Genomic DNA, 24,323 nt, shown 5'->3' with positions numbered 1-24,323 from the left:
ACGTAGTCCATACACCCTTCATCAAAACCTCTTGGTTACTCTTCCCACCGTGTGCTACCAGCCACGAGGTCTCATCCATGAAGTCCTGGCTGGAGGCGCAGCCGGACAGCAAGGAGCCCTTCCCGCTGCAGCAGGGGGATGATGGAGAGGAGCGATGCTTACAGCCTCTCCCTAGCAGAGATAAACCAGGCAGAGTAGCACTGCTAACGAATACGGCAAAATGAGCAGTTAAAGCCACAGGGACAATTTCATAATGCCGCTGGTAATTTGTAGCTGCTCGCTAGAGTTTTCCCTCACTGCTATTTCACGATGCTGGCTGATTAAATTTTTCTGTCTGGTATTGAGCCTAAATAATAATTAATAACTTATGAGGAGGTCTTCTAATGAAGCACGCTCTGTTCCTGTGATTCACTCGGTGCAAAGCGTTGGGGTTACTGCCCACCAGACCCAGGGGAGTCAGCCAGGTCCACTGCCCATTTTCCATAAATTCAGATACCAGTTGGTGAGCATCTGTAGCTGCCACCCCAGTGCCATTCACAGCTGGCTTCAAGCTACCTGCGGCTGTGAGTGAGGGGACCCTGAGCATCACCCCTGCTCCCACAGCACTGGGCATCGTGGTCAGCCCAGGAGATGAGGTGACTGGTGACATGCCCAGGGAGAATATAAAAATGGAAGCCCACCAGCCCACCTGGAAGCATCCCACCTGTCCCACCAGCTATTTCTTCTCAGCCAGCTCTTACTAGGTTTTCCTTTTCAGCTTAAGGCAAATCCCCGCCAGAATGAAGTGCTGGGCAAGATAATTGGAAGCATTTTGAGTGCTGCAGCTGGTTTTAGCTCTCCCAGGCCCCGTGCCCAGTGGAGGAAGACGGCAACTCTGCCCAGAAATGGTGCAAAAAATGTACCTTGGCTTTGCCTGGCTGGGTGAGCAGGAGCTCCGCCGCTGCTCGCCCCCCTTGCACCCCGCATAGGGCTGGTGTTTGAACCAGTTCCCTTTGAAACAAACTGCATAGCCAGTTCACAAAGGCAGGTCTGAATTCCCCAGCCTGAAATGTACTTAAAGGAGCTTTTGTGCAACTTCAGCTCCGATGATCCATGATCAGGTGGGTAATGCAAAGTGCCTGTTTCTCCCCCAGAGTGGAAGGCAGCTATTTTCTCAGCTGAAGTGTCGTGCATGTATCTGATATGCATGAAGAGCTGTTTGAGGATCTGTTGCCAGAGCCTGCCAAACAAGAAATAGACTTGCCTTCTACATTCAAGTGAATTTTTATTTTTGTCAATCTTGCTTCTCTTATAACATGTCCCCCTGTGAAATGTGTTGAACGGAGATAACCAGGCATGATGTATCCTCAGGGATTTGCAGTGGCAAGAAAACAATCTTGATATTCACAATGAAAAATGTCAAGTAGTTTTATGCCACTTATAGTATCAAATGATGATGGGTTTTATATGCAGTCTGGGGAGAGTATGCTTTGGAAAGAGCTAGACTATACGAATTTATGTACGTATGTGTTCATTTACTGCAAGCACTGATCAGATCAAGGAAGCAATAAGAAATCACAAACAAGCTGTATAATTTTCTCTGCACACCCCAGGACTTCTTTTCTTCCTGTATGTTTTCCCCCCTTCTAATTACAGCGATGATACTACCTGAATCAGCAGCTGAGGACACAGCTCATGACACCACAGGGAAACGCAGGAAAACCCTTTGCAGGATCAGGTGTGATGGCAGCGAGACGAGTGCCACCGGGAACTGGTAAGGTGCTGTCAGCCAGGAGGACAAAACACACGGGATTTGGGGAATCTCCTCTGTTCCCTGCAGTTACGAGATCCCCAAAATATGCTATCCTTTTTTTTATTTATTCTTTGCAGACCACAATCTTACCACAGCTTAGAATTTGGAGCACCGCTGAAGAGCCCATGCATAGGGAAGACAGCGGGAGGCAGATTTACCCACCAAAGCGGATTAATTAGGAGAAAAGCAGCTGATGAACAAATGGATCAATAGGAACTGAAGGGTATGAATGAGTAAGAATGGGACAAGAGCATTTCTCTCCCAGCTACTGGTTTCACCATGTGTTTTGTGGTATCTGACATCTTCTTCAAGAGGGATAGTGCTTAAAAACCCCAAGTTAGTGAAATGAAGCCCATTTTCCAAATACGTGTTACTGGCCTGGAGGAATGACTTGTGCCAACCCTGTCTCTCTCATGTTAACTGTTAGAAAGACAAGTAAAACCTTTCAGTTCCCAGGAGGTTTGCGCAGGTGCTGAGGAGGGGGTCAGGGACCCCAGCACTGAGCCCAGACCCCGCAGAGCAGGCAGGATTGAACCCAGCCAGATGGCTCAGGCGCTGAGCGGTGAGATGGCAGGTCTACCCCTCCACATGTTTTAATTCAGACCTAATGCTCCTAAAATTAAACAAATGCAGAAACATTTGCCTTATCCGATCTGAATTCAAAACTGAGCCTGTCAAAGTTTGGCAGCATTTGGGACTGGAAGAGAGTTTTAACTTAATCTACCCCGTCTTCATGTTATATGGCGTCAAAATTTAGCTCTGATCTCCCTTTGATCTTTTCCAAGGTAACTTCCAGTCTGGGTCCAGTTAATGTTGTTACCCAGGTTTTTAACACCTCGTTAGCCAGTGGGCCAGCAGGAGGATGCAGTTTTAGGCTTTTCATCTTGTCAGCGGTTCTGCTGAGGTCGGGCTGTGCCAAATGCATTTGCCCGCAGAGGTACCGTGAGTGCACACCCGTGAGTGCACACCCGTGAGTGCACGCCTGAACTTGGTGCCTCCGTCTGTAATGGAAAAAAGCTCCAGGCAGTGGAATGGGGAATGCTGCGGAGCAGAGGAAGGCAAGGAGAGCCTGTCACATTCCTGTTGTCAGAGCAGTGCACAGAGAAAAGGTTAACGTGAATGATCTCTCTCTGGTGTCCTGTTAATTGCCTGCTTTCAATTATACCCTTCGATCCGCTGCAGGTAGGAAAGGATAAATTTTCATCACTTCTAACAGCTGTTTAGGAGTTTTAATTACATCTGGCACATTAAGTGTAGCCTAAATCAAAACACTTAGCATGGGGGAGGTTAAATGTTGCGCTTTTAAAATGACATATTGTGTTTAGATTTATCTAACATACATATTGTATGTTATAAAACATACATTGTTATATTGTATGTTATATACATATTGTATGTTATGTATGTTTTAAAACAACATACTGTGGTTTTAGATTTATAAACAGGATATTACGACAGCAAATGTGGCCGTGCTTGGTGAGCGCTTCCTCCTTAATCCATTTCAGCATTTGCATGCTCTCAGTTGGTTTTTACAGTAATTACATTTCCTTTATCTTTAATTCATAACTTGATCTTTCATTTCAAGTGTTTCTTTCTTCCTCTGTACATGCCTATGTATATTCCTGCTCGGGGTTCTTGCAATACACGATATAAAGCTTAAACCCAACACCAGAGGGAAAGCAAGGTGGATTTGTGCAGTGTGAAATTTCCAAAACAGGCTGACATTTGAGGAAGGATTCAGGTGCCTGAACATATAATGTGTGCTGCTTTGGAAACCCCACAGTATCTGAGACATCCCCAGAAGGGCTGGAAGACGTGACAGAAAACCTTTGGGACACCCAAGTCCTCGCGGGGACCGTGGCCTCCAAGGTTGGCTTAGTAGAGCACATAGGAAATCACGTTGTCATGGCAATTATTCCTGATGTTGAGGAGATCCAGGGGATGATGAAAACCTCCTGTCAGTCTTATTTCTTTCATGGATTTCAGGAAGGTAAAGGTGAAGACTAGCAGCCTCCTCTGTGGTGTGAGGGGGCAGGTGCCTGGGGAGGGTCCTCTCCCGCCTCAGGGTACAAGGGGGATGCTCTATACCCAGGGACCAGGGGCACTGGCCTCACAGCCCTGGTGGGTATAAGCTGCTCAGACCCAGTTTTAATCTACCGACAGGATTTGTATAAGAATGCCATGAAAGCTGGTAACTAAAGCTCTCAAGAGGTAGAGGATTTGCTGTGATCCTGGGCGGAATAAGCTAAAATGGTATTTCTTTAAAAACCAAAGCTGGCACAGATGCAGGCAAGAATCCCCAAATCCACAGAAGCTCTGTTTTAGGCTGAAAACAAACAAACAAAAAATGTTTTAAAAGAACTGGGACTCCACGTATGGGTGCTTTTTCCTGAGTTGCAGAGACATAAAGGGCATTTACCCATTTTATTACAGCACTGGGGATTGCTCCATCGAAGGCTGAGCCTCGCAGCTATGGAAAGGTGGCAGGAGGGGAAGGCGGTGGGAAGGACCCCCAGGGCAGCTGTTCAGAAGAGGAGGGTTAATAAATCACCTCCCAAAGCTGCTGCTTGAAGTTAGTCTGTCCCCATCTCCTAATAAGCTAACTACACTCCTTATCCAGGTAGAAAAACTGTGTTCCCAGCTCTGGGTTTCACTGCAGTGAGCTCCATCTCTTTGGGAATGAGGAGCCAGAGAAGAAAAAGAATAAACTTTAATAACATGGGGCAACATTTGCAATGGGATCTTTCTTTAACTTATTGAGCTTTTGGTTCCTCTGTCCCACTAAGATGAAAAGCGTGAGTGTTGCCAGGAAGGCGGTGTTGAAAAGGAAATGTGCAAAATGAAAGGAAAACTATAAACAAATGCCAAATTAAAATAGCAGCAGCCTGGGAAGTGGATCCATTGAGCAGTTTATCTGTGAGTCAGATCACAATGTACCCAGTTCTGGTGCCTTTCCCACTGCTTCCCCTGAGAGCCCATGAATGCAAAATAATTCTGTAAATACAATTATTTGCAAATGTTTCTTGGAAGCAACTTTTTTTCCCCCTCAAAGAGACAGAAACAAAATTCAACAGTGATTATGTAGGAAGTGAGCATAAAACTGAATTGGGTGCATTACTCCGCTTTGCAATTTTTTTAATGTACATTCCTGAAGAATAAAACCATTTTTCACAGCCCTGAAGAGGGGCTGGCTGCCAGCAAAAGCTGAGGCGCACACAGCCTGTGCCACTCATTTGTCACTGTCCTGCCGTGACCCAGATTCACACGGGATTTGTCACCGCTCCCGGGGATGAGACGGAGCACGACCAGGGAAGGCGATGCCCGGTCCACGATTACGGAGGTTTTTGTATCGCTGGCCTTGCTCTGGGCTTTTATTTGCCCTGACTGGGTTCAGGTGAGCCATGTGTGACTTGTAGAGTGTTTTCTGCTGCTGGAGAACGCTGGGCCAGGTAGATACGGCTACAGTCCCCTGGGGAACAGGGCAAGGTGGCCAGCAAAAACAGCCTCTCACTGCCCACCTGCAAGTTTAGACCCATCTCATATTAGGTTTATGTATAGGTAAACTCCCTAAGAAAATATGAAGCTCTTAATATTTTGACCACCTCTGTCATCCCTCTGGTAGGACAAGAAAAAGGGAAAATGAGACCGGAATTTGTGTTTTGTTGTTGGCAAAAGGAATAATTGGATGACCTAAATTTATTTCTATTCCTACACCAAGAGCAGCTGCTGTAGCCTGGGAAATGGCGCTGGCTGGTGTGTGCCAGGCTCTGCCAGGGGCAGCGGGGCTGTGGCAAAGGCTTCGGGGGGTGACACAGCCCCGGGACAGGCAGGGCACAGCTTGGTGGTGGTCGTGAGGAGCGTGGGGGAAACCTGCTGCAGCTTGCCCTACCGCCTGTGCATTTGGCATCCATGAAAACGATGGTGGGAAAGACATCAAGGAAGAAAAACTGGGTTTATGATCAGGTAGCAATGGTTTCAGCCTGACTGACCTGCTGTCTGATAGCAGCCTGCCCAGCTAGAGGGGCTCAGCTGTGGTCGGGCACAGCTTGGTGGTGGTCGTGAGGAGCGTGGGGGAAACCTGCTGCAGCTTGCCCTACCGCCTGTGCATTTGGCATCCATGAAAACGATGGTGGGAAAGACATCAAGGAAGAAAAACTGGGTTTATGATCAGGTAGCAATGGTTTCAGCCTGACTGACCTGCTGTCTGATAGCAGCCTGCCCAGCTAGAGGGGCTCAGCTGTGGTCGGGGACAAGATGTGCAAAACAGGGATGGCTGCGGCTGCTGCTTCTGCTGCCTGCTGGCACAGACTCTGAATAAACCATGGGATGGGACGGGATAGCACCGGTGCTCTCTGTTCCAAGGTAGAAAAGACACCTGATGAGACTGTGAAATGGCTGGGATTATTTCACATCGAAATTAGGTCTCTGCGATGTAGAAATCTACATGTAAATGAGTTACCTCCATAGTCAGTGAAAAAAAAGGGCATTCCTAGGATGTCAGTCATCTCATTCTGTGGCAGAAATTAATTTTGATGCCAGCCTTTGCCTGAGATGAGTCACGGCCCAGGAATACCCACTGCTCTGCCAGCGCGCAGCGGGGCAGGCTGGTGCTGCAGGCACTGTGTCTTAGGCTTCTGCAAAAGAAAGAAATCTCACATTCATCCTTCTATGAAATGCAAATTCCTGGTCTAGGCACAAAATATGTTTTCATTTAGATTTTTATGAAATTGGAAAAAAATGCAAAATGTAAATTTAAAAATTTGATTCATTTTGATGAAAATGAGTTGTGCAGTTCCAGGTTTTCAGCTCACTGAAGCCCCAAAGATTAATATTTTTTCCCCATGTAGAATGGAAAATCTTTACTATTGTTATGGGTTAGGGAAAAAAAAAATAATCTTGCTCCCTTTCACCTCAATGAGGCACAAAAGAATAACCCACCCTCACTTTCAAAGACTCTCTGCTGATTCTGTACTTAGGGCTTTTCACAGAATCATTTAGAATTATGGAACCCTTTAGGTTGGAAAAGGCCTTCAAGATCATAATTTTCTCCTGTGTTCTCCCTTTCCCTTCATCACTAATAGCCATACAAAAATGTTGAGTATTTTGCAAAGACAGAAACGAGATGCGCCTCCTAGGTACACAACATGTTCGCAACTTCAGGCAAAGAGGCATTTGCAGCTACGAAGCTCTGCTAATGAGAGCAACCTTGTGTTTAGTGGGAATGTTAATCAATTAGACACACAGAGCATTAATGATGTTCTTTTGCCTAATTAGATTAGCAAAACATGAGCACTGCCACTTTTTTTTTTTCCCCCCCCTTCCAGCTCTCCAGCTTGTGCCTCCCAAGGAGCACCACCCATCTGGCTCTGGGATGCGGGATGCTCCAGAGGGAGGTATTCCCCAGGCACCCCTGGGGAAGAGAGCAGCTGGGTCACGCCTGTACCACAGCCCCCTGTGCCCACCCTGGGGACAGGCAGGAGAGCACTGCTGGAGTGATGTGGGAAGATTTCTAGTTCTTCCTACAGCTTTTTAAGTTTTGAGGCTGAAGGCAGAGGTTTAGCAGCTCAGCAACCTGTCCTGGGCCACAGCAGGGACCCCCCTGCAAGCCCCAGCACCCACAGAGCTGGAGCATGTTTTCAGGTGGATCTTGGAGAGGACCAGATGTTCTCCTGCTTCTCCAGCGTGCAGGATTCACAAGGAAAGTAAACCCCAGGTGGGCAGTGCCGTGAGCCACCCCACACAGAGCTACCAAGATCTCCATGATAAGGGGAATGACAGAGCTATGGAAAAGTGAGACAAGGCTTATCTCTAAGAGAAGAGCATCATTTGATTCAGAGCACGACAAGAGGCAGATAAGATGCCAGAAATGCTCACAAGTCTGGAATAATACCGACCTATGAACTGTGAGAAACCTGAAAAACATTGATAAACTCTCTTGATTCTTCATCAGTTTTCTTCCTGGTTATCTGATTTACCCAGGTGCAGGTAACACACTGCTCAGTGCCCAGCTCCCCACCCCGCAGGGACAATGTGAAAGAAACACACAGCAATGTTTTAATGAGGGAATATTCCTAGATTCCTAGATTCAATGAAGTATTGAAAAAAGATTGCACAAAACCAGTCTTCCCATCTTGCTGGTGGGGAATTGTGGATTATTATGTAAAAAATGAGGACAATTAAGTTCTGAAATATTGTTAAAGAAAGATTAGCCACACATCAGATAGCCCCAGGGGGTTCTTTAGCAGCTTGGGCTGTTTCTCAGGACAAGCTGCCTCCCTGCACAGGGCAAGCCTTTAAAAAGCAAGATAGATGGACAGCCCCTAACAGATCCTGACTGATGTAAAAAAGCACGAACTTGATGGTGCCCAGCAATCTTTTGCTCCGAGTCTAGTGCCTGCATCATCCTTACTTAGTCTTGCTTAGTGTCTGCATCACCCAAGGCAAATCCCCTGCCAATCCATCCTTAGCAATGAAGGCATGCAAAAATGACGGGTACTTAACTTTTCCTATTAAGAGCATTTTTCATAGCTACTGCTCAGGTGACAACTATTGAGCAGATTTTATCTCTAGTACTGTAAACACTCAGAGAGTGTGTGCTTTTTAATTTTTACCTCTGCTGAGGTGGAAGGCTTTATCTGCGGTTTCATCAACTTTCAAAGCATTTCTCCCCTTTGGAAAAGATTTTGTATTTTTAAACCAGATAGCTGGAATAGTAAGAGATCACATATTTCATATTAGTTTGAACCAGGGCACATTAGTATGTTGAACATTCACATCTAGAGCTACAGTTTCTATAGTTACTAGTGCATTAGTGTTTCACTGAACTACTGCAATATTAATTTTATAGTAGCTCTGCTTCCCCCTTGCTAGAAGGGTAGGTTTGTAATGAGAGTTTTTGGTGGACTCATCCCATTTTATATACTTTTAGGAGGTTTCTCTGATCCTTCTGTTAGCTGACAGAGCTTTACTTGGTAACAAAGCAGGCAAGATGTAACACAACTGAAAATTTTAATTTAATGTGAGATTTAGTCTTCTATGTGTCTCTAGAAAATTGAACGGTGGATCCCTCAATGGAGAAGGAATACATTGTCTCTTTAGAAGGAGCAGAATGGTCTCATTTCCATCTTCTAAAATTGCTGCTTGCAGGTCAATATGAAAACTTGAGGGAAGACAAGAAAATCTTAGCATTTATTCTGTTCCAGAGGAAATTATTTTGGCTACAGAAAATGCCAGCACACCCTGCTCCCTTGAATCCCCTCAAACTGTTTGCTAGAAATCCAGTGCCACTCCAGCAGCAGAGCCACAGCCACCCCAAATCCCCCCTGGCCAACACCTTTGCTGGGCTGGCTAGTTAAACCACACATTTCCTTTAATCTGCCACTCTTCTTTATTGCTGTTTGATTTTAAAGCAAACCAGGGAAGTTATTAATTATGAGCCTCACCCAGAGCCCACTGGGCTCAATAAGTTTTTCCTCTGAGTTCAGCTGGACCAGGGAGACCCCCTGGGGTTATCGCTGTGCTCCAAAACAAGCGTCTTTCGTTTCCTGCACAAGGAACTCCTGTAGGGATGTAAAGATTGCATTTTCCTGCAGTTTAATTATTGTTTCACTTCTGTTTCTCACTCTGTTGCTTAGCTGACTTCAGTCAATTTAATTTCTGTCCTAAGCAAGAGGAGAGTCAGACTGAGCAGTCTAACGCTGCATGGGCAGAACAGCCCCGTGTGGTCCTGGCTAGCCAAGGAGGAGATCTGTGTGTGGTGATGCAGCTAGGGACTCACCGTGGACCACTCTTTGCATCCCCCCCATTGCTCTGGTGTTGCACATACCCCTCTGCCAGCTTGTGGGGAGGCAGAGCGAGCCCCCCCATCAGCCTTACCCCCCTTGGTGGGCACTTACTAGCTCTTTGCAAGCCAGGTTCTCCAAGGAGCCGGCAGCCCACCACCCCAAGCTGTACCAGCAAAGGGAAGGAGCTGCACAGCTCCAGCCTCCCACCCGGCGGGGGCTGGCACCCCCACAGCCGGCCCTTCACCCCAAACCCCATGCTTGCTCTTCGTTCCCCGCTTAGCAAGGACACAGCAAGAGCGGCGTGGGAAGGTGAAGGGGGATGAGCATGGGTTTAAACAGCAGGTAACCCCGAGGTGAGTCTGGGGAGATTAAATCCCTGGTAAGTCTGGGTGGCACTGCAGCCGGACGGTGCTGTTTCGGGATGGGCAGTTGGGGGTTTTATCTTTATCCAAAGGCTCAGGCCAACAGCCATCGCAACGGTGGCGTTTGGGGAAGGAAAATGAAGCAGGGGAAGTGTAAAGAGAAAAACTGGCTTTTGAGTGAGCTCAGAGCTCTCCATCCCTGCTCGCGAAGGGAAAGCTTCGAGTAAGGATTTACCAACTTTTGTAAAAACAATACAGCTGCTCTGCTCGCACCCTCCCCGCTGTGTAACTTTCTGATTCCAAATGATTCCCGTTTTCCCTGGAAAGACCTGTCCTAGATGCTAAACGTTTACCTTGGACCTCATTTGGATCTTACGGAATATACCTGAGGTTTTGCTGGGGCCAACCTGGAACGCAGCGCAACTCCGCCGGTTACCGGGGCGGGTTGCCCCTTGCCCGCTGGTTAACGGGACGGGCTGCCCCCTGCCCATGGGCCCCCCGCCGGTTACCGGGGCGCGTTGCCCCCCGCCCGCCGCTGCCGGGACCAGCCGCCCCCTCCCCGCCGCCCCCGCCGCGGCTCCAGCGCCATCTAGCGGCATCACCCGCCTGGCCCACGGCCACCGGCTGCCGCCAGCGCCGGCGCTGGGAGTCGCGCAAAAGTTGTTTTTGTTTGTTTTGTTTGGTTTTTTTTTTTTTCCATGCACTCAGAACATGCCAATCAGTTTTTGGGGGCTTTGGGGTAGTTTTTTTGGGTTGTTTGTTTGTTTGTGTTTTGTTTTTGGTTTTGTTTTTTTTGGTTGGTTTGCGTTGGGTTTTTTCCTCTTTTTTAGTTTGTTGGTTTGGTTTGGTTTGGTTTCTTTTTCCCTCCCCCCTTCCTGAATTATATTAATCTAAATATAAAAAGTGAATTACCACTCTTTGCTCCTGGTCCTGTCCATGGCCAGAAGGACGGCTGGGCTGCAGGGCATGGCGCACAGAATCCCAGGGGATGCAGCTCCCGAGATGGGGAAGGCATCCAGGCTTTTCTGCACACCCGGGCATAGAAGAGGCCGTAGCAGCAGGAAAAGGGCAGGATGCTTTGCAAAACCATCGGTGTATCACACTCAAAGCTTTCATTTGCTGTCATTTGAAAGCCTCCAGGAAGCCTCCAAACAAACCCTGCACTAGAGAAAAACGGCTCATTGACTACCTGGGGTTTTGCCTACAGTCAGTAACGCGCAGCTCCTCCTGCTCAGACTCCCTTCTGGATGCTCCTTTGTTTGACTTCCCCGTGGCGTGTCCTCAATACCAACCACCGTTTGGTTGTATTTGTCAGCAGCATGAATCACCCCTTCAGCAAACCATAGGTGACAGGACTTTGGCCTCATTCATGTACCGTGGGGCTGGGAGAAACTCCATAGCTTTAACAGGGTGGGTCTGCAGCTGGAGGAGGACAGCGAAGGTATTACCTTCCCTCTTCCTTCTTCTTCTTCAGCAACCACAAACCTCATTTTGCCTTCAAAACCAATTATGCTCTGCCTCAGGAGGAGAGGGTAAGTTAGCAGGAGACACCAACCCACAGGGTCTCAGTGTCACCTGCTGTCCCACCGGTCAGACGATGCAGCTGCCTGCAGCTCCTGGCTCCTTTATTAACACTATGATTTAAGCACAAATCTGAATCCAAACTCTCCTCCTTGGGAGGCATGGTGATGACCTGCAGCGAAGCCTGGACTCCCCTGGGGTGGCCCTGACCCCATTAGCAGCAGGTTCTGTCACACAGGCTTCCCTCTCCCAGCCCACCCCTGCTGAGAACAGCAGCTGGAAAAGGGTGACTGACAACTGATGAAAAACATGCACACAAGTACCTGTGAAATACTGATTATATTTCTTATGCTTTTATAGCAATATAATACTTCATATGAGACTGGGAAACATACTTTCAAATATTTTACGTTACCTGTACACCTACACAACCTGTTTATGGAACAGGAACGCCTTGTTGCTGCTTACTTAAGCCCATGACTTACCAGTCCCACAGCAACACAATAAATGCCAGAATCCCACAAGCTTTTCTTTTACTCTGAAAACACCACACTCAGATAAAGCTTATTTTAGAAACACTAGAATTGCATTGCAATATCCATAATATATTAAGAAAAACTTCTACCTTTCATAAATATGTCATACATAAAATATGTTCCCAAAATACATTCATGCATTTTCCCCATTGAAGATCCCTGCTCGTACCCAACGCGTCTGTAAGCTGGGAAGGGCAATCACTGGGCAACGGCTGGAGAGAGGCTCACGTTTGCAGGTAGCTCCAAACCCAGCTGGAGGTTGGGAAGAAGCCTTTGCTGTTTGGGTTAACTCCTGCATCAGCGGGTCTAATCCTGCCTCCCTGGAAAAACAGGGCTCTCCTGCAGGCTGTGTGCCATCCAAGCTGTGCTGCACTGCACCAGCGGCCCGTGTGCAAGCAGCCAAAAGCCAACCCCCCCCATCTCACCCTGAGCACTTGCAGTTTTTCCAGCAGTTACCGGAGATGCTCAAGTCTCTCCCAGTTCTCGACAGAGGCTGGGAAGCAAGAGCTTTGGAAGTGGCAAGGTCACTACCTAGCTTTGGTGGAAGGGGATCTGTGAATGGAAGAAGTTGCTTTCTTGACCACCATCGACCTGAAGATGGACCACACTCTCAGTGCCGTCATCCCTGTCTGCTCTGAGGTGGTCCTTTGCTAACAAAGTAATCAAATGCCTATCCCGTCTCCGTTTATGAAAGCATAAATACACAAAATATACAAAAACACCTACAAAGTAATTCTAAGTAGCAGCTGGCACAGAAGAAGTGCCAGTTTTGCAGCTCAGTAACGTAGGTCCCGTCCCCGTGAATGCAGTTAATACAGTATTGGGCTCCAGGGCCTGGCCACAGCCCTCCCCGGAGCTGTACCTGGATCATGTGGCTGTGCAAATACAGGCAGACTAAGCGCTAATCTGATCTGGGTTGAGAGGGAAGCCAGACATATGCCTGCCCAAATTCCACTTTTCCCCCTCAGAAAGGTCCTGGTCAATATTGCAAGTGCACATTCAAAGGTCATTTTGGGAATGCTGCCCTCTCTACTTGCAAGCAGGCCAGTTCCAAGTCAGCATCCCCTTCCCACGAGGCAGTCTGTTGTGAGGACAAGCTATCCCTTAAGCTAGAGGTCTAGAGACAAACGAAATTCATTCTGACTTTTCTCATCTACCCCAACCCAATGCCTTTACAGAGCAACTGAAGAGAAGCATTGCATAGATCTGTATCATGTCTTCCCACACCCAACAAACAGCAAGAAATTCAAGTTTTGCACAGTACATTACAAAAGGCATCACCTTAAGACAATGCAAGAAAAAAAAATTAAAAAATGAAGTGTCACCACGGTGTAAACCCTGCAATGAAACGAGGCAGTGAACATACAGTGCTCGGCAGCTCTCAGGGGTGGCTGCCTGTAGTGTACTGATGGATTTGCTAGACAAATCTCCCCTCAAATCTACTTCCCATTGCACAGTAATATCAGTTTGCATAATTAGATAATCTGCTCCTGAACAAAAGGAGCGATGCTGTGTCACAGGAAGGAGGAGGACACTGTCAGGGCCGTCTGCTTTGCATACAGTAGTTTTAGGGCCAGCTGTCCCCTTTGCCGCACAGGCTGCAGGACAGCAGGGCTCTTTTCAGCCTTAGGAAGTCTCGACAGAAGTTTTGCTACAGTTGGCTTTTCGATTGAGACATTAGGGCCCAGATCTTCTGGTGGTTTAAACCTCACATGCTCCATTGGAGTTACTGGTGCTCATTTCCACGAGTGGAGAACGCGGTCCTTGCTTGTCACAGACATGAATAAAGCTACGGTAGCCCTTTAAAGAAAATTAAATAACTGCATATGGCATCAGCGCACGATTTTAAATGTGCTTCTGCTGTTAAGAAAATAGGAAGCACACCAGTGGTTAATTTAATTATCTTGAACTAAAAAAAGTGATATTACTATTAATTTAAAACCCCCTAGGGACTGCATAACGTCTTCTCGTCGTATCTTTGAGACTGAGAAAGTCACTCGCACGCGTAGAGTGCTACATATCCTCCCCAGCCGGCAGCGAAGGTTTGTGTTCCTGGAGGTCACCGTTGCCACTGTCAGAGGCATCCGAGCTGCCTGGAGCCGACTCTGGCGGTGGAGGTTTGTAGAGTAAACAGGCGACTATAAAGAAGGTTGTCCCAAGCACCTGCAGCCACGGAGACACCCCGTTACCCTCTGCTCCCCCAAACCCAGGCACTTAGCCCCCATTTGGAAGGAGATTTGCTGACCAAGCTTTGGGGAGGAGATGATGCTGAAGGCCAGCCTGGGCAGCAGACCTGTGCACAGAACTGCAGGGGGTAAAAATCTGATTTTAGCCAGGCCCACAGCAATGGCACAGTGAGAATTTGGAAAGCTGTTCAGCCCCACACAGACACCTGGAGTGTGGTGCTGCGTGGACCAACACCATCTGAGCCATTTGCTGGAAGGCTTTCGAAAACCTCTTTATCGCAGCAACCGCTGAACGCTGCTATCTAGGGCAAGTGCTTGTTTGGGAGCAGTTAAAATGATGGTTTTCAGCTAATAAATAAGGAACACAGAGCTATTTTCTCACAGTGATCAGGGGACGGTTATTTACAGCCTGCCTATGATGCCATCCTTCACTCTCACTAACTCTCAGCAGTTAAATACTTTACTCCATTTCTAGCAAAAAATCACTTCTGTAACTGTTGGGAGAAGAGGAGATATTTCTTACGGTGCAACAGAAGCTGTAAGCCTAGAAAGTAATGGGAATTTAAGAGAATGATGGTGCCTGGAGCACCATTACCTGGCAAGAAGCAACTGGAGCTTTTGCCTTCCTCGAGAATATTTCTTGTGTGAAGGTCTAATTTGGGCTGGGGGGGCAGATCAGGACAACCCAATTGTGTAAAATTCTCTCCCAGAGTAAACTGCTGCCTCCTAAAGACCTGCTTGCTTTATCAGAGAGTGAAGTTAACCGGCAGCTTCACCTTGTAGACCAGTCCAGCGATGAGGGTGTACCGGCTCATGGCTGAGTTCTGGTAAACGTAACAAGAACCTTGCTCACCACACTGGTCCTGCCAGAGCAGGCAGGATTTATCGATCATGGACCCAAAGGCGATGGGGCCAGGGATGCCTCCTGTGGGAAGAGAGAGCGGACCTTTAGTTTGGGCAGCACCTACGCACCAGTCTCGCAAGGCACAAGGTGCTTACAGAAAAGTATCAGGCTCTGCTGCTACTGCGATTAAGCAAACTCATCCCGCAACATCTGGGGCCATTAGGTATCTAAAATACGCTGAATTTCAAGACCTGAGAGTCCAATGGATCTTTTGACCATCCTGACCTACATGTTGCACAGGACCCAAAAGACGTATGCAGGAGCTTCAATGCCTTTGCTCCTCTTTACTTGATGACACGTCGCCAGGACATTGCTCCTCTACCCGCCCCGCAACACGTTATGGAACCCTTCATTCAGTTTGCGAATCATGTGCAAAGGGAATTGGGTTTTTCTCAATGACACCAAACAATGGAAAGCATCCTCCTTTCAACAGCTCGTATCCTACCCCCTCCTTTTCCAACCCAGTGTGCCTTGTTCTTAGGTAACAGCTTGGCACACACTCCACAAAGCCAACGGACTACACCAACGCACAAATTCACTGTTCCATACCTAGCGTTCGTACTACAATCCACTGGATCCCAAGTGCAAATGACCTTTGCCTGTCAGAGACACACCTAGGGAACAAAAGAGGATTGTTTAAACATGCTGCCAGGCTGCACGGACCTCCCCGCGCCCAAGGACCTCCATCCCCTCCGGACATCGAGGTTCATCCCAGTGCAATGCACGCCTCCCCCCCCCCCGGCTGTAAACTGGGACACACGTGTGTCCCATGTCAGAGGATAGAGCTGCCAATGCTTAAATTTGCTTTCCCAGCTAGACAGGGAAGGGAATTAGCCCTGATGTCTCCATGCGGCCAGTAACAAGGTGGTTCCCATCACACTCTCCCCACAACCTGAGCCAGCAGGATAGACTGGAGAGGTGGATACTGGGACTTCTGGCAGCGCTGGTGGAGGATGAGATGATGCCGTGCTTACCGCAGAGTGGCAGTCAGGGCAGGAATACTGCTCAGGAAGGTGAAGAGGATCACCATGAACATGAAGAACAGGAGTAGGGGCTTTTTCGCACAAGAGGAGGTGCATTTCCCTGCCTCTGCGTCGCCGGGGCCGGGCAGGAGGGTTTTGTCAATGCAGCTACAATGCAGGTAGACCTGGGAAAGGAAGGCTGGTGGGCACGTTGCCAAGGGGAGCACGCTGATAGCCAAAGCTTTACAAAGCAATTCAGGGAGGGCAGAAACCAGTGGTTTCGCTCCCAGAGTGAAGCAGAAATCAAGCTGCATTCTTGACACACCTCTGTTTCAAAACAGATTATTAAATAAGAGAAACTAACTTTGCCAGGCACCCCTTGAACACTGAACGTCATTGCCCTTCGTAAGCCTTTGCCTGACTATGAGCAACATGCTGGGAGGATGATGAGGTGCATCGTGTTCATTGAAGACTCAAAATAAGCATCAGGACAGGAATTTGGTGCCTACCAGGCTCCCTGCCTGCCTGAGGGATTTACCACAGATTTCAGTGCAGTTTGATGCAGAGTGAGGCAAAACAGGTTGGACACACCGAGAGAAGCAAAGCAGGGTGACCTCAGGGTACCTTCTGCCTTCATCCCAGGTGGTACCTGAGAGCATCCATCCTACACCAGGCTTTTACACTGATTTGCAGCAAAGCTCAAACCTGTAGACACTTTTGCAGAGCCAGCCAAATCACTCCAGAGAAGACGTGCCACCACCTTATTAACACACCGTGCCTTCAAGACATACCTTCTTGCCGTTCCTGAGGTTTTCAGACAGTTTTTTGCACCCGGCATGGCAGGGAGAGTAATACATAATGTCATCGCTCCCACAGACAGGGCTGTAGGTCTCCTGTAGACAGCCACAGTTGGTGTTGCAGGCTGCTGTCAGGTTGAGGTGGCCACCAGGCAAAACACTAAGGGAAACAGGAGCGGTAAGTGGGGAGACACTGAACAGCATTTTCCAGGAGGAAATGGGTAGAGCAAGAGAAGGAGAATGGGGGACAGTAGGAGATGCGGTGGATCCCCAGGCAGCATAAAGCCAGGCTTGGGAAGGGCTTCACCTCACCCCATTTTAACCATGAATAGGAATTGTGCCCTGGAGCTGTCTCCTTCCCACAACTACCGAGGGAGTTTAAGCTACCAGCTCACAGGGAGACACCTCCACTTGGAGGGGAGATTCCCACTCCTAGTCCAGTTTACCCCAGTGGATAGAAACGGGGGACCACATGAAGGCAACTGAAGAGTGGAGTACGTCACACTGGTGCTGCTGATCTCCCTCGCTAAAGAGGGAGCCTCTTCCATAAACTAGATGCAAAAATTAGGACACCTGTATTCTGGGTCTCATCCTCAGTATCTGCCTGTGAGAATGACTGGACATCATCTTCCACCACCAACACATTCACACACGACCACCACCAGCACTGTGTATTTGGAGTTATCCTTCCATTCTGACTAGGGCCACACAGCATAAGACAGATGGGATGATTGTTATTACCTTCCCTTGTACGTCTGGGTTACTCCTGCCATCGGCATGTTAGGGCAGTGAATAAAAAAAATGAATATAGCCAGCAGACTTGACACTGTGCAAAGTAAACATAATTTGATGATTCCTGAACAGCGGAGTTTAAATTTATTCACAAGGAATCCTCCCAGGAACGTGCCTCCCCCTCCAGCTGGTACAACCAAATAACCTGAAAAAAAAAAAAAGGGATAAAAACACAAGCAAGTTTAGAAACGTCAGCAAGGAGTTTTCAAGCCTGAATACATGAACTGCAGTGTGTCTGCACGAGAATAACCCCTTGGATGCTGCGTGGCTTCTTGATGGGAGTTCAGTGGACTTCTCTACAGTCGGTGGACCTCTGTAACAGCTCAGGTAACGTGGCACAAGCCTGGTAAGGCAGCTTTTTCTACCCAGAGATCTTCACACCCTTTGAGGAGCTCATGATGAGTATCAACACGTGTTGGACACCACATCCTTGGTCTGCGGTAAGGCAGCTAAGTGAGGATCTTCCCAGTTTCAGGATGCCGACAAAAATATGCCCCCTAGTTCAGACATCCCCCATTAGAAGAAATATTTAGTCAATGTTTTCTGGCAATGCACTAGAAGGAACAGTGTACAATTATTCTGCCTTCCTCTAGAGGGTAACAGATGGCTGCAGAAGTGACACATTTCTCCTGATCTCAATAGATACAGCTCTGAAAATGCACTTGCTACAGAAGTGCTGATGGAAAACAATCCTATCTAATAGCTGAAGACAATAACCGCTCTGTAACTGAACTGCAAAGCATGTTTGTCTCCATTCTAAATGGGCGACAGTGCTCTCGTATTTGTAGGCAAAATGGGAAAACATTGCAAAAACCTGGTTTCCTTACCAAAAAAAGTAGCAGCTTCAGAGGCACTTAAACTAAACTGAGACTCCAGGAACTTGGGTCCAAATGTGGACATCCCAGCAATGAGGGTGGCTTCAGTCGCTCCCGCTAAGCAGAGGAAGATGAAGGTGGGATTCTTCAGAAGCAGCAGTACTGATCTAGGAAGGACAAATATACTGGAATTGAATCACTGTGTCACATTTTGATTTGAGGTCTGTCCCCTACCTTTAAGTCAGAAGGACCACATGTAAGACAAGGCAGCATCCCATCATGCTGCATCTCTTTGAAAAAACCAAACCCAACCAAACCCAAAAGGATGCTAACTGGAGTTTGACAGAGCAGTAAGCTCCTCCACTTAGGTTTACTGAGTCCTGCCAGCCAAGGAAGGATGCTGCAGATGCCCTCACCTCTCCCGCTGTACTGGCAGAGCAGGTGTTGGTGCTTGTGGAGATGTCTCCATTGCAGGTGGCCATCAGCAACTTTGCCCTCAAACTCTGCCTTTATATATAACGCCTCTCATGGGCCAACCTGCTCTGGCTCTCGTTCCTACTGGGAGTTGTCCTGACTACCTTCAGGCACCTACCAGAGGCACATACCCTGGCTGTCTTTTATAGCTCCACTGGCTACAGCCAAGTGCCACGGGAATCTGAGGAACGTCAACCAAACACCTAAAACACGAGGGAATAATCTGGGGCTCTTCGACTCTTCTCTGTGGATCACACAAGGGCACCAGATGGGTCTATTTATCTCATGTGCATGTTCCTAACAGGGACTGAACACCAGTAGCACGTGTGGGATATCATTCACACTCAGGAGGCCCACGACTTCTAGACAGATGATTTCAGCAGTAATTTTCCAACATTTAGGGTCAGCCTGAGTATTTTCCATTCCTAAATGGGGCAATACTGAAAGGATACAACTCCTCAACAAATCTCAGTCCTTTCAAGGTTTTATTAGTCCCTGCTGGCAGTTATCTTGGGACTCCTGACTAAGAGCAGGGAACAAGGTTGTGTAACATCCTCATATATACACGTGTTATTCATGTGAACCCATGTCCCCACGAGAATAACAATCTCTGATAACCATGGACGTTTTGCAGCTCAGGGGAAATACCAAGCAGGCCTTTCTATATGGAGGAAACACCTCCAAGACACCTTATATCCCACTGGAAAACAGAAAGCAATCTTTCTCCCACAATCTAACCACAGTTTACTTTAAGCTTAATGTATAAGTCGAGCAAATACATTTTATCTTCGACCCATCAGGATTTAGCAGAGCGCCATAGATATGCCTGAAAAATTGCCAAGTGTCATTTATATGCGGAAAGATGATCCAGCAATGATTCCAACTCCGAGACGCAGAAAGGCCCCCAGGCACATGGGATGGTCTCAATTATCTCTCACTCTCTCGGATATTGGACTAAGAGGGCCGACACTGCTTTTGCAGGGGGTGTTTTGTAACAGGCTTGAAATGCTGCTGCATGACCTTCCCCAAGCCTGGCCCGGACCAGTCCCACAGACCATCCCATTTCTGAGACGGGCACAACCCCACCATCCCGCAGTGATGGCACAACAGGGATGCTGTGGGATGCTCACTGAACTGAAAGGCACAGTCACCACCTACTGCTTTGCAGGAAACGTGAAATCAGATAAAACCGACTGTAGTACAACCAAGAGACGTGCCAAGGCTCACTATCAGATTTATACAGCTTTATCCACATAAAGTGGAGAATTTCATTATAAAAAAAAAAAAAAAGAAGCTGAACGGCGGAAATATCACACATCCGTACACCTTGATTACAGGGGATTTACACTAACTATTGTCCAGCTACTGGGATTAGTTTACTAAACTATTTTCCAGGAATGATTTTTTCACTTGTGCTTTATTTCGAAGCACAAAGCCTCTTAGCAAGAAAATACTTGTGGACCCTGTGGCTGATGTAGAAAAAGCGCAAGGTTTTCACTTTTTTACAGTTCGAGAAAAGAGAGGATTTGTCCCCTGGTACCAGCGTGACTTTGTGCCTGTTGCTTAAAGCTTACAGGTTAGACCTGCAGGTAGCAAAATTCAGAGGAACTCCTTTCAGTGCTGAGTAAGGATTTACTCACATAATTTAATCCGTTTGTAGACAGAAGACATAGGTGTGAGGAGTTACAGCGTCTGAAACCTTACCAAAGTCAACACAGACCTTTTCACTGCTGTTGGCAGGACTCTAAACACACCCAGAAACCACCTAACTCTTGAGTACTCTTGACTGTCAGTTCTTGCAGCTAAAGGCATTTCAGGAGGCTCAGCACTACCAAGAGAAGAACCCCACCACTTGTAAAAGCCTGATCCTGCAAGCCCTTAATGATAAGGGCGCATATAGGTATAGATATAGGTACTCCTTCCTCAGTAATGGTCCTGCTGGGTAGGTTGGGACCACCTGTACAACCCAAGGCAGCTCCTCTGAGAAATGCATGCCCAGGACACCCCAGGCTGTAAGGGCACAGTCACAAACTAATGAGTCATTAATGACAGACAGATACTTAATGCAATCTTCGAGCATGTGAATGGGGATTTTTCCAGCACAAAATGACACCTACTGTCACCACCACCAAGGGAACAGAGGGCAGCACCTACGTCCCACAGGAATGTAAACCAACCTCCCTTTACAATGCACGAAAGCTGTAGTAAAGGCATGAGATAAACCAAAGCCCCAGCCTGCCACCTAACCCGAGGGGGATGAGTGAATTCCTGACCGTAGCCTCTCATGAGGAGGATCAGGGCTTGACACACCAGTGAGTGATGTTCACCAACTCCATCTTGTAGCTCGCTAGGACCGAGCCTCCTCTCCTGGCACAGCTCTGTGTGCCTTCTGTTTGAATCCCTCTGTACTGCCAGGAGGGGCTATTTCACGAGAACTATCATATGGAAGCAGAGAAAGGCAAATGCTATTTTATCAGGCCTTTTCAACCTAAGAATTAAGACAGAAGTCTCTTCAGGGCAGAGGATTAGGCTGTGCAGGCTGCATTCCTGTAAGCTCCTGCTCTTAGACAGCACTGTGAATACAGCTATTCACCAAGCTCACTTAGGAAGGACCTGATGGCATAGAACAGTATTTTATTTCATCAGTATTTCTGCTTATCTTTGGGAGATTCTTACTGTCCATACTGTGAGAAAACGTGTAGCATCTCAGCTGTTACCAAAACAAAAGCAACAGTGTCCTCTGGCCTTGCTCCCCAGCCTGGTCCACGTGTCCCCAAGAGCTGCACGCGCAGATGTGATCTCCTTTTTAATGCAGGCTTCCAGAATAGCAAGCCTTTAAGGCACTTCCCTTTTAATAATCAAAACCAGGGAACACAAAAGTCTGTTAGGTTTTTGCTTTCAAACGAAAAGCACACTAAGGACTGGACTGATCTGAACTGTTTGATGTGAGTTGCCCACCTTTAGGTATTTGTTCTTCAGGAATGAGGGGTGAAAGAAGATGCTCCCGGAGGAGGACTGCCTCCGTACCTGCAGTCAGCCAGTCCTCACTGAGAAACAGTGGGAGCTTTGCTCCAGATAGGCAAGAACAGCATCAACCACTGGATTTCATCCCTCTCTGCTACCCTGTTTGTGTTGGTTTTAGTCATAACCTTATCATTATTTAAATGCAGGTTTTGAATTTAATTTCCGTGTGGAGAATAAGCCATGACCTCGGAAGATGGCACCCAGTCAAGAATGCCATTTAATAACAGTACTGAAATCTGTTCAACGTAATATTCTTCGTAAAGCTGCCTTAACCCCTGGTAAACTTCCTACAAAGTCTCCAAGAATTTCAAACCAGTGTGAGTAGTTGCATTGACCCAACACAGGCTGACTGCTGCTGAAAAGCCCCGTAACGAGCACCTGCTTCAATCCCCCTCTGCCAGCACAAAGGCAAATACCCCAACCCAAGTTCAGACGTAACTGCTGGCAGCAGCACGGGGTTTGGCAACACCGAATGTTTGCCTTTGCATGGGGCAGCCATCACACATGGATGCAAACTCCTTCCTCAAAAAGATCCTGGGAGAAATACAAAAAAGAAAAATCCCCTTATTGACTATGAGCTCCAAAAGGGATTGGTACCCAGGTATCTCTGCAACATCCAAAGCTTGCACACCAGCTAAACACAAGCTGCAAATAAAGTGGCACCTCACCCCCTGCCCTCCATTTAAATATAAACTCAACACACACACACAAAAAAAACCCCAAAACCCAAACCACAAAAGATTTCAAAGATCCACAGCAAATATTTCCAGGTTAAAAGACCGCATTTTATTTTGGCCACTCGCATGTTCCTACCCAGGATCCCTTTAAACCATTTCCTACCAACCCGCCCCTGGTGCCAGCACGCTCGCCCACAGCCCAGCCAAGCAGCAGCCCTGAGATGAAGCACACTGCTCTGTCACTGCTTTGCAGGAGAGATAAGAAATAGTTACGCATAAAAGGTGGCTGGAAGATGCAAAGGCAACATTAAAAAAAAAAAGGAAACTAAGAATAAAAGACAAAGGGAACTGAAAGCTACAGTGCAGGATATCTTGTTCCCTGGATTTGGAATGGAGCTGTAAGAGCTGTGAGTTTTGTTTCCTCTCTTCTCATTAAAAGGAGAAAACAGGGATCTAACAAAAGGAAAAATAAAGGAAGCAAAGCCCTGAAGGGATGGGGATGGAGATGGAGGAGGAGAGGAGAGGACCCTGGACAACACCTGACTGGGCCAGGTGAAGCCAGACACAAGCAGACTGGAGGAACTAATGCTGCTGGGGAGAGGGCATGGGGGGCATTGCCTGTGCATCTCCTGCCACTGGAAGGCTGGCACCAAGCCACTCTGTGAAACTCCACACGCTGCATATGACTGCAGGTGGATCTTCACACGTGGACGTGAGCTTCTGAAAAACACGGACAGGACCAGCCACTTGTCCCCTGCTCTCCCACACGGTCCCCAGCACAATTTCTTGTTCAGCCCATTTGCTGAGAGCTCCCAGCCACTGACAGGACCAGGCACTTTGCAACTTCCCCTGCAAGGAAGCATCATTGCTATCTTTGAAGATGGGCAAAATCTTTTAGCTAGCATCACAGAAAGCAAGCTCAGTTTGGGCCCACTGCTCCCGCCCCTGGGGAGGGCTCCCTGAACCTCAGGCATGGGGCAGTTTTCTCACCGAGGCAGATCTTTAACTGTTTTCCCAAAGTCTGGATCCGATGCTTTTTTGTGGCTCCCATCCTTTAGCTGATGAGCCTCTGACACCCTCATAACGATATACCGCTGGGATCCTGAAAATGAGAGGCAAATGGGAACGAGGAGCATGTGAGACATGAGATACGGATGCCACCCAAGTGGTGGATTTGCAGCGTGAAAATGCAACGCAACATCCTCCCTCTGCCAATGGCTGCAAGGCAGGAGCAGGGAAGGAGGCAGCTGGAAAGCTGCAGGGGTGAAATCCATGTAGGAATTAAAATATAAGCCCTGGAAGCTCTTTCTCTACCCTGCGTCCCCAGCCACACACACGCGCAAGGATGCCAGCCCCAAGGTGTGTGTCAGCACCGTGCAGTCCCAGCCCCGATTCCCGCAGCGTGTACCTGGGAGGCGGTGGGGGTACCCCAGGATGGGGATGGAGATGAGGAGGGAGGCTGCTCCGGCCCCGAGGAAGCCGATCCACCATGCTCCCACCCACAGCGTGTTCTCCGGGGTGATGTCGATCCTGTAAGAAACAGCCAAAGGACACAAGGGAGAGAGGTGGCGGTTTGGAACGGAGCGGGACAGCTCGGCATGCCTCTCACTGAGCTGGCGGGGGACATGGGGGGGGACGTCAGCGAAGGAAACTGAGCTCTGGCCTCTCCCATGGTGATCTGCTGGGGATGCCACATC

The 24,323-nt window shown here is 48.0% G+C and overlaps 1 protein-coding gene across 2 annotated transcripts in view; it reads right to left on the bottom strand.

Annotated features, from left to right (window-relative positions):
- Positions 1–11,788: 11,788 nt before the first annotated feature.
- The window catches only part of SLCO4A1 (solute carrier organic anion transporter family member 4A1), a 28,615-nt gene continuing 16,080 nt past the window's right edge, over positions 11,789–24,323 (bottom strand). For both annotated transcript variants that reach the window (XM_055722881.1, XM_005445023.3), the window contains exons 4-12: positions 24,035–24,156; positions 23,617–23,728; positions 18,464–18,618; positions 17,586–17,781; positions 16,839–17,004; positions 16,060–16,232; positions 15,635–15,699; positions 14,958–15,106; positions 11,789–14,158 (exon numbers count right to left, since the gene is read on the bottom strand). In XM_055722881.1, coding sequence (XP_055578856.1) covers positions 14,009–14,158; positions 14,958–15,106; positions 15,635–15,699; positions 16,060–16,232; positions 16,839–17,004; positions 17,586–17,781; positions 18,464–18,618; positions 23,617–23,728; positions 24,035–24,156 — 1,288 coding nt within the window. In that variant the 3' untranslated portion in view covers positions 11,789–14,008. The remainder of the gene's footprint in view (positions 14,159–14,957; positions 15,107–15,634; positions 15,700–16,059; positions 16,233–16,838; positions 17,005–17,585; positions 17,782–18,463; positions 18,619–23,616; positions 23,729–24,034; positions 24,157–24,323) is intronic.

Source organism: Falco cherrug, chromosome 10, assembly GCF_023634085.1.
Source record: "Falco cherrug isolate bFalChe1 chromosome 10, bFalChe1.pri, whole genome shotgun sequence".
NCBI lineage: Eukaryota > Metazoa > Chordata > Aves > Falconiformes > Falconidae > Falco > Falco cherrug.
Note: the sequence above shows the minus strand (reverse complement) of the source record. Positions and strands in the feature narration are given on the sequence as shown.